Raw genomic sequence first — 13,904 nt, forward strand, 5'->3', positions numbered from 1 at the left:
CTAAGTATTCTACACAATTCAACAGTTTCTACAAACTAGAGATTAATTTGCTTTAAGGAGATGACAGACTTCGTTAAACAGAAAACATCCCAGAAAAGGTACGATATATACTGTCCGAGCAGGTTCCTCCATTTGCAGTCACTGCAAGGGATGGTGGTAAGGTAAGGTAAAGAGTAGGCAAGAGGTCAAAGAACCCACTAAGACTCAACTGGAGGTATCCAAGCACGCTTTCACAGAATCTCCTCACCCGGTCTGCTTCACATTAAAAAAAATGGGCCTGATTCTTGGACTAAGATGCATCCCGTGCTTAACATGTGAAATCTTTCTAATGAGAGCTTTACACAAACCAGGTATATTAAAATAATCAGTACAGTATCAGTTTGGAGGTTTGTCCCAGTAACAGTCAGGTAGGTAGCTTCCCTCTCAAAGCCCCAACACCACCTCTTCCCCCCACATTAACTGAAAAGGTATCYACTCCCTTCCCTCAAACCTGCCTGGGTAAATTCATTATCAAAACTTTAAATTCCACGTGTTTAAAGAACAAACAAAAAAAGTGACAATTTATTGATTTAAAACTTAAGCAGCGCTAGTGTTTCTCCTTAATTTCCTAAAGGGTCCGAATGTTTAGGTAGATCTTCTCCACTCTATTCCCACACGTGACGCCTGCAGTGTGCCACCGCCTGTGAGAGGAAAGACAAGACCAACAGGTTAGAGAGAGGCTTCCCTACGGAATAGTTCCTCCTTTAGTATATATAKATCTTCTGTGAAAATAAAGTATTTTAGACCACAGAACAAAAACATCTAAATGAGCAGTGCAGCTAATAATAAATTAATACAAGTTTCAGATCAGACTTTTAAAACCACTGATATTGTTCAAGGCAATACTGGAATGAAACAATGATCACTGTTGTGAAACTCAATAAAAAATAAAAAAACGAACATTCCTTTTTCAGGACCCAGAATTCGTAAAAAGCCAAAATTACTTCAGATCTTCATTGTAATGCGTTTGAACACTGTCTCCCATGCTTGTTCCATGAGCCATAAACAATTAATGAACATGCACCTGTGGAACGGTCGTTAAGACACTAACAGCTTACAGACGGTAGGCAATTAAGGTCACAGTTATGAAAACTTAGGACACTAAAGAGAACTTTCTACTGACTCTGAAAAACACCAAAAGAAAGATGCCCAGGGTCCTGCTCATCTATGTGAACGTGCCTTAGCCATGCTGCAAGGAGGCATGAGGACTGCAGATGTGGCCAGGGCAATAAATTGCAATGTCCATACTGTGAGATGCCTAAGACAGCGCTACAGGGAGACAGGACGGACAGCTGATCGTCCTCACAGTGGCAGACCACGTTAAGAACACCTGCACAGGATCGGTATATCCGATCATCATACCTGCGGAACAGGTACAGGATGGCAACAACAACTGCCCGAGTTACACCAGGAACGCACAATCCCTCCATCAGTGCTCAGACTGTCYGCAATAGGCTGGACTGAGGGCTTGTAGGCCTGTTTTAAGGCAGGTTCTCACCAGACATCACCGGCAACAACGTCGCCTATGGGCACAAACCCAACGTTGCTGGACCGGACAGGACTGGCAAAAAGTGCTCTTCACTGACGAGTTAAGGTTGTCCCACCAGGGGTGATGGTCAGATTCGCAACTCAATCCCATTGAGCACATCTGGGACCTGTTGGATCGGAGGGTGAGGGCCATTTCCCCCCCCCCCAGAAATGTCCGGGAACTTGCAGGTGCCTTGGTGGAAGAGTGGGGTAACATCTCACAGCAAGAACTGGCATATTTGTTGCAGTCCATGAGGAGGAGACGCACTGCAGTACTTAATGCAGCTGGTGGCCACACCAGATACTGACTGTTACTTTTGACCCCCCCCTTTGTTTAGGGACACATTATTCCATTTCTGTTAGTCACATGCCTGTGGAACTTGTTCAGTTTATGTCTCAGTTGTTGAATCTTGTTATGTTCATACAAATATTTACACATGTTAAGTTTGCTGAAAATAAACGCAGTTGACAGTGAGAGGACGTTTCTTTTTTCTGAGTTTGAGATGACCAGTGAGCACAGGAATAGTTGATTTCGCCTGTGTGTTTTGACTCAGTACTCACGTTGCAGCGTTTCGCGGAGTCCATGTCCTTGCACCAGAAAGCGGGTCCCCAGCTACACTGCTCCATACCCAGAAGCCTTTGCACTGCCTCAGGACATACCCCCAACTTCTGTAACCAGGGACAACCACACAGAGCGCACTGTTAGACAAGCATTCATAAGCTTCTATTAATTAATTCAACCAGGCCGGTCCTTTTTAACCAACTCCGAGTCTTGACAAAAGATGTTATTCTATAGATCGTCCCCCTCCTATCTTCACTCGTCCCACACCTATATTAAGAGATTTAATTCCAGTGCTCACCATGCAGACAAAGTCAGGGTCCAACATCTGCAGGAGGAGCTGAACCAGCATGGGCTCATACTGCTCAACCAGCTGGTCACACTGGGAGGAGATAGACAATGGTTAACACCAATGATAGAGAGATCTATACACACACCCAGTCAAGTTGACACCTACTCATTACAGGGATTTATTTTTTTTACATTGTATAATAGTGAAGACATCAAAACTATTGAACACATATGGAATCATGTAGTAACCCAAAAAAAAGTGTTAAAAATCAATATATATTTGAGATTCTTCAAAATAGCCACCCTTTGCCTTGATGACAGCTTTGCACTCTTGGTATTCTCTCAACTAGCTTCATGAGGTAATCACCTGGAATGCATTTTAATTCACGTGAGTCTCGTTAAATTCATGTGGAATTGGTTTCCTTCTTAATGTGTTTGAGCCAATCAGTTGTGTTGTGACAAGGTAGGGGGAGGGATACAGAAGATAGCCCTATCTGGTGAAAGACCAAGTCCATATTATGGCAAGAACAGCTCAAATAAGCAAAGAGAARCGACAGTCCATCATTACTTTAAGACATGAAGGTCAGTCAATACGGAAAATTATGTTTCTTGAACTGTAGTTGCAAAAACCATCAAGCGCTATGATGAAACTGGCTCCTATGAGGACCACCACAGGAAAGGAAGACCCAGACTTACCTCTGCTGCAGAGGATAAGTTCATTAGAGTTACCAGCCTCAGATTGCAGCACAAATAAATGCTTCAGAGTTCAAGTAACGGACACCTCAACATTCACTGTTCAGAGGAGACTGAATCAGGCCTTCATTGTCGAATTGCGGCAAAGAAACCACTAAAAGGACATTAAGAAGAAGAAACTTACACGGGCCGAGAAATTGACATTTGACCAGTGGAAATCTGTCCTTTGGTCTGATGAGTCCAAATATGAGATTTAGTGCCAACCGCCATCTTTGTGAGACGCAGACTAGGTGAACAGCTGATCTCTGCACGTGGTTCCCACCGTGAAGCATGGAGGAGGAGGTGTGATGGAACCACCCAATTGATGGTTTGGGATGAGTTGGACCGCAGTGCGACAAACAAGTGCTCAGCATTTGGGAACACCTTTGAGATTGTTGGAAAAGCATTCCAGGTGAAGCTGGTTGAGAGAATGCCAAGAGTGTGCAAAGCTGTCATCGAGACAAAGGGCGGCTACTTTGAAGAATCTCAAATATATTTTAACGTTGTTACTACATGATTCCATACGTGTCATTTCACAGTTTGCCTCCAGGATTATTCTTCAATGTAGAAAATAGTAAAAATATAGAAAAACTCTTGTACTGGTATTGTATGTATACACACACTAGACTGATGGGGGCGCTGTGTTAAAGCCACCATGTCGCCATCTTGGCTCTCTCATGAATATTTGGGAAGCTATAGAAATTTCTTCATTATGGTTTACATTCATGCCAATATGGCCGACCGGTAGCGTCAAAGCCTCAACGGCCAATACAAAGCATCAGTAATCCAGGGTTTATATATACACGCACATCATTGGTTAACACACTGGAGGAGAATAGACTATTGTGTCCAGGAAACACTGGTAACTGACAGATCCCCATCCCTGTGACAAGCAGATACATTGGTCTCTTAATTAACCAGGATGGTCCACTTTGTTATATTTTCCAGTGCTTTCCAGAGTCTCCCAACTCACCTCGCTCCTCACGGCCTCTGGGACAAAGCTGCAGACTTTCCTGACTGCGTCTTCGATCTGTGCCTCTGTGGCGTTCTGTTCCAGGATACCGTCGATGTACTGCACAGCCACCTTACACACTTCACAGAACCCACCCGCCTCAACCTTGGCTTGGTCCAGCACCGCTGAGAGATGGGGACAGATATAACTAAATCTGGCCCATGTTCAGTTGGTATGAACCAGGGAGGGGGTGAAATGACACTTGCGTCCCGTTATACCCCACATTCACTTCCTTTTAGCACAATGAACACTACTCACGGATGAAGGCGCGGCTAGCGTCCTTGCAGAGCCCCAACACGCTGCAGATAGTCTTAGGGTCGGCCTCCTGTACCAGCAGCTCAATGATGGCCTGGCCGTAGGCCTCAATCAGGTCCTTACACTGGACCGACAGGGAGGAAGGCAGCACAGAGCACACCTTCTCCACAGCACGCACCACATCTTGCTGAGAAGAGAGAGGGAAGAAGAGAGAGCACAGGGGTGAGGTATGAACCCTACCATTTCATTTGACTTTATATAAAAATAAAAAAATAAWTTAAAATCAACCAGTCCTCTTCTGGGTCAACCAGACGAGGACTGGCCACCACTGGGACTAGTTGCCCCAGGTTCCTGTCTTTCTAGGGAGCCCCCCCCCCCAGACAACACATCTGCATTGCTTGCCTTAAGGAGTTGTAGGCTGGGTTTTTAATAAAAAGCACTTTGACAACTGCTGATAGAATAAGCGCTTCTATAAAAAAAAAAAAAAAAATTGATAATTCCTTTCATCTCCTAGTTAAAGTCATTGACTGTACACTATTTATATACAGCGGACAGAATTCCCCTAACACAACAGCTTGGCTACCAAAATAGCTAGCTAGACAACAAGGTGTGTCACAGTAAACGCTACCCGCTGCTGCTCGAACAAACTTCCTGCCATCCGTCACAGGGTCAGAGACATGCAGGTACAAAGACGAGGCATTATTATAATAGAGATGGTTAGTCCTTGACACAGGATAAACACTTGGTCTAAAGGAAGTTTATGAAGACAAAACTAAATAGATAAAAACATTATGCGTGACTCGCTTATAAATCAAATACATTCTGGCTGCACATTGCAGACAATAGTCTCAGTCCTGTTTTAGCACCATGGGGTCATTCATTTAAATCTTTATATTTTAAGTCACCTGCTAGGATTTCTCTAATCAGATAGAATTCAAAAGGTTTTTCAAAACTGAAAGATGAGACTGRTCCTTCAGAGGGATATGGTGATCAAACCTCCCCTTTAAATAAGGAGGACAATTTTTTTGYATTGTTCAACTCGAAGGAAGGAGGAAGGCCGAGACTGGCTGAAGAGCAGATCAACAAGTGCCCGTGCTCACAGAAAAAACACATTTGCTTACTTCAAGCACACAAGTGCCTTGCTCAAGGGCACACCGGCAGTAGGTAGTACACAGGACATTGAATCTGGTACCCCTCTAGCTGCAGCCTAATCCCTGCAGAATTCCCAGCAGGCAGCTCAGGGGTTTGAACCGGCAAACCTCTAGTTAACACCCCCCCCCCTCAAACCGATCCTGGAATGTAAGGATTACAGAATGCAGATCATTCTGATTTATTTTTTTAAACAGTTGAGACAAACTGACCCCTGAAGAGTAGCAAACAGAGCATGTCACGATCAGCCGGGTCTCATGTCTTCATCCAGAATACCAGAGGTGAAGCACAATCACATTTATAATATAGATCTCATACCTACAATTATTATTATTTATTTATTTTAAACAGAGATGTTCGTCTACTCCGGTTTGAACATGAAACCTTTCTCCTTTAGGACTTTACCAGTCAGTGTTTTATAGCAGGTCATGACTCGTGCGCAACATGTCAGGTGACCTACCTCCATCTTCTCATCCTCCAGCATGCTCTCCATCTCCTTCATCATGAACTCACATAAGGCACATTGGGGGGAGTCCCGGGCACGCACCATGTTCTATAGAAAATATGAGTTAGTATAGCAATACCCAGTACCTCATCAACCAGACAATCTAGCTTGTGGAAAGAGGAACGCCCTTTACAGAAAATGTCACTGATGAACAGAGTTCCTGCAATGTAACAGATTCTTTTCCCAGCCCTGACCAACAAAGTCTTTGCCCAGCCCTGACCAACAAAGTCTTTGCCCAGCCCTGACCACCAAAGTCTTTGCCCAGCCTGACCACACAAAGTCTTGCCGCCAGCCCTGACCCACCAAATCGTTTGCCCAGTACCCTGACCACCAAAGTCTTTGCCCAGCCTGACCACCAAGTCTTTGTTGCCCAGGCCCACGCCTGACCACCAAAGTCTTGCCCAGCCCTGAACCAAAGTCTTTGCCCAGCCCTGACCACCAAAGTCTTTGCCCCAGCCTGACCACCCAAAGTCTTTGCCCGCCCTCGACCACCAAAGTCTTTGCCCAGCCCTGACACACCAAAGTCTTTGCCCAGCCCTGACCACCAAGTCTTTGCCCACCCGCCTACCACCTGACCACCAAAGTCTTTCCCAGCCTGACCACCAGTCTTTTCCCAGCCCTGACCACCAAAGTCTTTTCCCAGCCCTGACCACCAAAGTTCTTTTCCCAGCCCTGACCAACAAAGGTCTTAGTTCTAACTATTCAGTCATACAAGTTGAAAATAACCTGTGAGTATGTACGCAACAGTGAGCCAGGCCCTAACTAGTAATCAGGAAGTTAACCTACCTTGGCAGGCTTGACAGCCTCCATCTTAGTGGCAGGAAACAGTTTGACAGCGGGGATGGTTTTGGCAGCCACCAGCTTCATCATGGGGACAGAGCTCTTCACATCAGCAGAGCAAAAGCCAGCAAAGGCACAGATTTCCTTGGGTTGCTGAGGGGGGGAGAATATCAGAATGGACACATTCATACCACAGAAAATATGTTGTGTTCCATAGGGCAAGCTACAACCACCTTCTACCAGTCCCCTGTTCCATAGTCCACATTACAACCACCTACCAGTCCCCTGTTCCATAGGCCAAGCTACATTCTAGAGCCAGAGGCATGCATAGGGCAACATGCACCCAGATCAGATGGTTCCAGACACTAATGAGGCATTAAGACACTATCAAACATGTTTGTGGCATGAGAGAAATAAATAAATAAAGGGAACAGCTCCATGTGCAGTCCAGCATGAAGACATGCACATCAAATACATCTCCAAAAAGAGTGATAGCTTGCGACCTGAAATATTATTTTTTATCCAGCACAACTAAACAGATAAACACYGATTCAGATCTAGAACAGTAGAGGTGAGTTAAACAGCACTAGTAGACAGCCAGTACAGGAAGCAGATGCTAAGGCTGTGGCCAGACAGATTGGGTTTATCCAATGGGAGTCATCTGTTGACAATGTCAGCCTTTACGAATATGCAACTTGGGAGCTTTTTTTTTGTTGCCAGACAATAAATCCATAATACAATTTCATCCAAGTCACCGTGTGGCCACAGCCTAAAGGGTGAGAGCCTCAAAGCTGAACACAGAGAGAGACACCTACCTGTTCCTAGAGACCAGCAGCAACCAGAGAAACCCCAGAACAGGGGGGGAGGAGGGAGAGAGGAGAAAGGCAAATGAATGGATGGAGGAGGGGGATGAGGAGAGGGAAGAATGTGCATAAAAAATTAAAATTAAATCAGCAGGCTAGGAGTTGTATGGGCTAAATGTATCTATTGTGCTGAACCAAACCACATGATCTCCCCCCCGTTTCCCCTTCCTGTAACTACATMTCGGCCCGGTAGTGGGAAAAGTTTGCCGTTGCGTCATTTCACCCGTGATCTGCGGTCCGTTTGTTATCTGTCATGTGATATTCAGCGGTGGAGAAAATACTCAAATGTGACACTTGGGCCATTTTCTGTTAAGGCATCTTTAATTTAACTCAAGTGAAAGTCATCCAGTAAAATACTACTTGAGTAAAAGTCTTAAAGTATTTTGTTTTAAAGTATCAAAAGTCAATTTAATTGCTAAAATATACTTAAGTATTTATAATTTCAAATTCCTTATATTAAACAAACCAGACAACACAAATTAGTTTGTTAATTTACAGATAGCCGGGGGGGGGGGGACACTCCAACACCGTTTACAAACTAAGCATGTGTGTTTTAGTGAGTCTGCCAGATCAGAGGCAGTAGGGATGCTCTCCTGATWAGTGTGCAAATCAGACCATTTCATTGTCCTACTAAGCACTTTTGGGTGTCAGGGAAAATGTATGGCGTAAAAAACAGTTTATTTTCTTTAGGAATGTAGAGAATTAAGTCGACAAATATATAAATAGTAAAGTAAAATACAGATAACCCCCCCCAAAAAACAACTTAAGCAGTACTTTAAAGTATGTTTTACTTTACACCACTAGTAATATTATGCAGATCACCTGGCTAAATGAGCAAGCCCTAGTTAATTAGTGTAACATCACTAGTATATTATGCAGATACCTGTAACTGAGCAGAGCCCGTAGTATAAGAGTGTTTACGAGAATCATATAATATTATGCAGATCACCTGGTAATGAGCAGAGCCCTAGTAATAGTGTTTACATCACTAGTAATATTATGCAGATCACCTGGCGTAATGAAGCAGAGCCTAGTTAAAGTGTTTAACATCACTAGTAATATTATGCAGATCACCTGCTAATGAGCAGAGCCCTGTTAATAGTGTTTACATCACTAGTAATATTATGCAGATCACCTGGCTAAATGAGCAGAGCCCTAGTAATAGTGTTTACATCACTAGATATATGCAGATCACCTGGCTAACTGAGCAGAGCCTAGTTAATAGTGTTTACACTAGTTAATATTATGCGAGTCACCTGGCTAAATGAGCAGAGCCCTAGTTAATAGTGTTTACACTAGGTAATATTATGCAGATCACCTGGCTAAATTGAGCAGAGCCCTAGTAAAGTGTTTACACTCAGTATAAATATTATGCAGATCACCTGGCTAAATAGCAGAAGCCCAGTAATAGTGTTACACTAGTAATATTAGGCCGATCACCGCTAAATGATGCAGAGCCCTAGTTAATAGTGTTTACATCACTAGTAATATTATGCAGATCACCTGGCTAAATGAGCAGAGCCCTAGTTAACAGTGTTTACATCACTAGTAATATTATGCAGATCACCTGGCTAAATGAGCAGAGCCCTAGTTAACAGTGTTACCGCTGGAACTTAGAAGCTATCCGTAGACGAGTTACTCACCATGGACATCAGCTGCTGGACGATGAGAGGAGCGTACTGGCTGACGTACTGCTTGCACTGAAACAGGAGAGGACAGGAAGTGGTACAACAAACGTGCTCTGCTAGAGACATAGATTTAAAAGTAAATGGTGGGTGCATAAAACCAGCTAGTCTCTAAGGCCATAAGGCTCTCCAACCCTGTTCCCACTGGARCGGTGCCCCTTTAGGGTTTTCACTCCAACCCCAGTTGTAACTAACCCGGTTCAGTTTATCAACCAGATCATTAGTAGCGTCAGGTGTGCTAGACTAGATTTGGAGTTAAAACCGACAGGACCRTCCAGGAACAGGGTTGGAGAGCCCTGATCTTGGGCAAGAAAACACAACTTATTTCACTCTAGTGAAAAGTTGTATTTTGCTGTGCCCCTTGTTATAAAACCTAGTCCTGTAAACGGGTCAGAGACCACACTGGTTCTGGTTCTGGATCTGTAACTAACTAGATAACCAGTCCTCTCACCAGGTCAGAGATGCCAGGCCCCAGCATGTCACACTGGTCCTGGATCTGTAACTAACTAGATAACCAGTCCTCTCACCAGATCAGAGATGCCAGGCCCCAGCATGTCACACTGGTCCTGGATCTGTAACTAACTAGATAACCAGTCCTCTCACCAGGTCAGAGATGCCAGGTCCCAGCATGTCACACTGGTCCTGGATCTGCTCGATCAGAGCGTTGACAAAGGTAGAGTTCCTCTTCGCCTCCTCCTGAGTGTCTGTGATGAACTTCACACAGTCCTCACACACATCTCCAGTCTCCTACAAGGAGACAGAAGACATTCACTAGTGAATAAGAGTAGCAGTTACATCACACATGCCAATATCAAATCAGAGGTAGTTTAAATTTTCTACTGGGTCGTGTTCAATAAGGGAATAATGTTTTGAAAACAGGGCTGTACAGACAGAATTTGTCCAATGACAAAACAGATTTAGGTTTCCTCGTTGCGAAACGATTTGGTACTTTGTGCCCTACTGAACACAACCCAGATGCTTCTAGATTAGGTATAATAGGAAGTTAAAGGCAGAATCTTGCTCCCCCCCATAAAGCCCTTTTAGTCGTCACAAAGACGTATGACCACGTACCTGTGCTGCGGCAGGTTCCTGCTTGGTGTTATCCTGCGCCTGAGGGTAAAGGAGCCCAGGGACGTTGAGGAGGAAGGGGGCGACCCTCTGGGCTAGGTCTACCTGGGGGATCTCGTTGGTCGTGAGCTGGGGGATCTGGTTGGACATGAGCTTAGCCAGCCTGGCCAGAGCTGCCTGCTGAGAGGCACACAACCCCATGGCGCCACACGCCACCTGGGGATCCTCCTGGGAAAAACAACAATCACCATCCGCTTTAGGTCTCGACAACCTGCATCTCACTACGCCGCATAAAAAATAATYCTGGATCCTCACACTGCTACTGACGGGTTGACAGCTTATAATAAATGGTATCAGACATAGAAACCATGCATTTGATGCCATTCAATTGATTCCCAGCCATTAACACGAGCCCAACCTCTCCAATTAAAAGGTGGAACCAACCTTCTGTGACAAACAATTTAACTCCGGGTCAGTTTCCCCACTTCAGACCCAGATTAGGCCAAATCCTAGACTAAAAACAGTCTCCACTGAAAGTGTGTTTGTCCAGGAACTGTCTTAATCTATATGCATTGTGGTCCAGCTGGTGCCGTAGCCATGGCAGGTGTAACTGAGAGGGATGAGGCCTTTTAGCCTGTCCGTCACAGGAAGCAGTAGAGGACCACAAAGAGCCATCTGTCTGAACAGAGATCCAAGCTAGCATCCTAAATGCCTCATTCACTAGTCCCCAGCCCACACAGACACTCTACTGTGTTCCCCTTGACTTAGTCTGATTAAGGAGAGAGGAATACATTTACTTTACTACAGAGAGAGATCAACTCTCAAATCGAAATGCCTAAGACGGCACGATGAGTCTCAAACCCATTCAGTGCGTAGGATTGCATAGTGGGTCGATGCTCAAGTGGTCCACAAAGTTGCTCTACCACAGTCAAATGTGAAACTTTATCCGCCAATCTAATAGCTCCATTCAGTAACAGATTGCTGTCCACGGACCAGACTGTATTAAAGTCATTTGATAAGACTATGTTAGACAAACCCAGACACCCAGTCCACTTTTACACATCAGTTCAGCTGTCTACCATCTAACACTAAGCATTAAAAATCACCATTTAACATTTTTCATAGTTAACATTTTTTTTAAACTGATTTTATTATACAGTGTTTGGTACGTACCAGTCCTCCAGTGATGATCCCCATGAGGATAGGGTAGTAGCTGTCTACCATCTCCTTACACTGTGCAGACAGATCCTTGTCAGGGATCAAGGTACAGGCCTTCTCCAGGTAGCCCAGGATCTCACCCTGGAAACACAGATGTCACAGCCTCAGGACACGTTGTTGTGTACACACCGGTGGTTGTCTGACGTCTCCTCTGGGAGAACTACGATACCCTACTCAGAGGACTGTTGTGCACAATGGTCGCCACGGCCTCTTATGAACTCAAATAGGGACTGGAAAACTCTTTCGCCATATATGCACCGATAGTGTACGCTGGTTGGAAGACAGGTAAAATAAAAAAAAACAGGCAAGTCAGTTAAGAACAAATTCTTATTTACAATGACGGCCTTCCGGGGAACGGTGGGTTAACTGCCTTCTTCAGGTGCAGAATTGATATTTTATTTTGTCAGCTCAGGGATTCGATCTAGCAACCTTTCGGTTACTGGCCCAACACTTTAACATCTGCCACCCATGGTARAGCATGCATTTGTTTTCAGCAGCAAAACTGTGTGGAACAATCCCCCACATTCATCCTCCGTGACTCACCTCAGTAGCGTTGTCTTTCAGCAGCTGGTCCACCACAAGCAACACCTCCTTACACAGGTCACATGGCACAGATTTCTGAAACAGAAGGAGGGAGATGAATAGAGTAACGAAACAAAGGCCAGGATAAAAACAAATGCCCACTGTTGATCCATTTACACAGTGTAAAGACAAGGGCTTAGAGCAGCATTTCCCCTAAACTCTGTCCTGGGGCCCCGCCTGGGTGCACGTTATAGTTTATGTCCTAGTCCTACACAGCTGATTCAAATAACCAACTCATCAAGCTTTGATTTVAATCAGATGTGTATTACTGGGACAAACCAAGATACACCCTGGGGGGGGGGGGGACCCAGGACAGAGTTTGGGTAATGTTGGTCAAGACCTTCTCTGCTCCTTCAATTAGACAATAACTTGCTAGATACAGCAGGCTAGAATCTCACCATCTGTGGTTGGTTCCATACGTTCTGTTGGCAGTGGACTACGGCGCCACAGATAGAGGCAGTCTTCACATTTTGGCACCAGTAGGGAGGACCACGGGCACACTGTTCAGTACCCAACAGAGGGGTGGCGACAGCTAGGAGAGAGTAGACACTAACGTTAACCACACTGTTCAGTACCCAACAGAGGGGTGGCNCACACTGTTCAGTACCCAACAGAGGGGTGGCGACAGCTAGGAGAGAGTAGACACTAACGTTAACCACACTGTTCAGTACCCAACAGAGGGGTGGCAACGGCTAGGAGAGAGTAGACACTGTTCAGTACCCAACAGAGGGGTGGCGACGGCTAGGAGAGAGTAGACACACTGTTCAGTACCCAACAGAGGGGTGGCGACTGCTAGGAGAGAGTAGACACTAACGTTAACCACACCGTTCAGTACCCAACAGAGGGGTGGCGACTGCTAGGAGACACTGTTCAGTACCCAACAGAAGGGTGGCGACTGCTAGGAGACACTGTTCAGTACCCAACAGAGGGGTGGCGACGGCTAGGAGAGAGTAGCCACACTGTTCAGTACCCAACAGAGGGGTGGCGACTGCTAGGAGACACTGTTCAGTACCCAACAGAGGGGTGGCGACTGCTAGGAGACACTGTTCAGTACCCAACAGAGGGGTGGCGACAGCTAGGAGAGAGTAGACACTAACGTTAGCCACACTGTTCAGTACCCAACAGAGGGGTGGCGACGGCTAGGAGGAGAGAAATCAAACGTTTATTTCGATGCATACCCATTTCTCCAAACTGTTGGTCAATTTAACAGAAAGTGTTACACAATAGTAATATTACAAAAGGCTCCATTCTTGAAAAAAACAGTGTTACATTTGACACATCGTCATTTAGCAGACGCTCTKATCCAGAGCGACTTACAGTAGGCAGTGAGTGCATAGATTTCCGTACTGGTCCCCTGTGGGAATCGAACCCACAACCCTGGTGTTGCAAGCACCATGCTCTACAAACTGAGCAGGTCATTGGTTTAGAAGTAAGCCTACAGTAAAATGGCAATTGGCCAAATTCATTGAGGTTTTCACTGCTATAGAAACAAACATCAACACAGTCTAAATAAATCCTAAGGAATAAGGTGAAGTGTCCTATAGTGAATGCGCTGTATAATACCGGCGGGCCAGCTCTAGTAGTAATTTGGGTATTGTCTCGCGGGCCAATATAATTCCCCGCGGCCAGAGTTTGACAC

General features: G+C 45.1%; 1 protein-coding gene and 1 long non-coding RNA gene across 2 annotated transcripts in view; both read right to left on the reverse strand.

Annotated features, from left to right (window-relative positions):
* Positions 1-542: 542 nt before the first annotated feature.
* LOC112074035 (prosaposin) overlaps positions 543-13,904 on the reverse strand; it is a 17,534-nt gene continuing 4,172 nt past the window's right edge. The window contains exons 2-14 of the mRNA XM_024141258.2: positions 12,664-12,797; positions 12,227-12,301; positions 11,639-11,764; positions 10,469-10,693; positions 10,001-10,144; positions 9,356-9,412; positions 6,856-7,002; positions 6,025-6,117; positions 4,419-4,602; positions 4,122-4,285; positions 2,427-2,507; positions 2,128-2,235; positions 543-680 (exon numbers count right to left, since the gene is read on the reverse strand). Coding sequence (XP_023997026.2) covers positions 645-680; positions 2,128-2,235; positions 2,427-2,507; positions 4,122-4,285; positions 4,419-4,602; positions 6,025-6,117; positions 6,856-7,002; positions 9,356-9,412; positions 10,001-10,144; positions 10,469-10,693; positions 11,639-11,764; positions 12,227-12,301; positions 12,664-12,797 — 1,574 coding nt within the window. The 3' untranslated portion in view covers positions 543-644. The remainder of the gene's footprint in view (positions 681-2,127; positions 2,236-2,426; positions 2,508-4,121; positions 4,286-4,418; positions 4,603-6,024; positions 6,118-6,855; positions 7,003-9,355; positions 9,413-10,000; positions 10,145-10,468; positions 10,694-11,638; positions 11,765-12,226; positions 12,302-12,663; positions 12,798-13,904) is intronic.
* On the reverse strand, positions 7,009-9,349 carry LOC139025288 (uncharacterized). The gene is made up of 3 exons (XR_011476804.1): positions 9,171-9,349; positions 8,908-8,926; positions 7,009-8,534 (listed from the first exon to the last, which is right to left on the reverse strand). It is a non-coding gene; the product is annotated as an uncharacterized lncRNA (long non-coding RNA).

Source organism: Salvelinus sp. IW2-2015, unplaced genomic scaffold (genome assembly GCF_002910315.2).
Source record: "Salvelinus sp. IW2-2015 unplaced genomic scaffold, ASM291031v2 Un_scaffold2470, whole genome shotgun sequence".
In the NCBI taxonomy this organism is placed as follows: Eukaryota; Metazoa; Chordata; class Actinopteri; order Salmoniformes; family Salmonidae; genus Salvelinus; species Salvelinus sp. IW2-2015.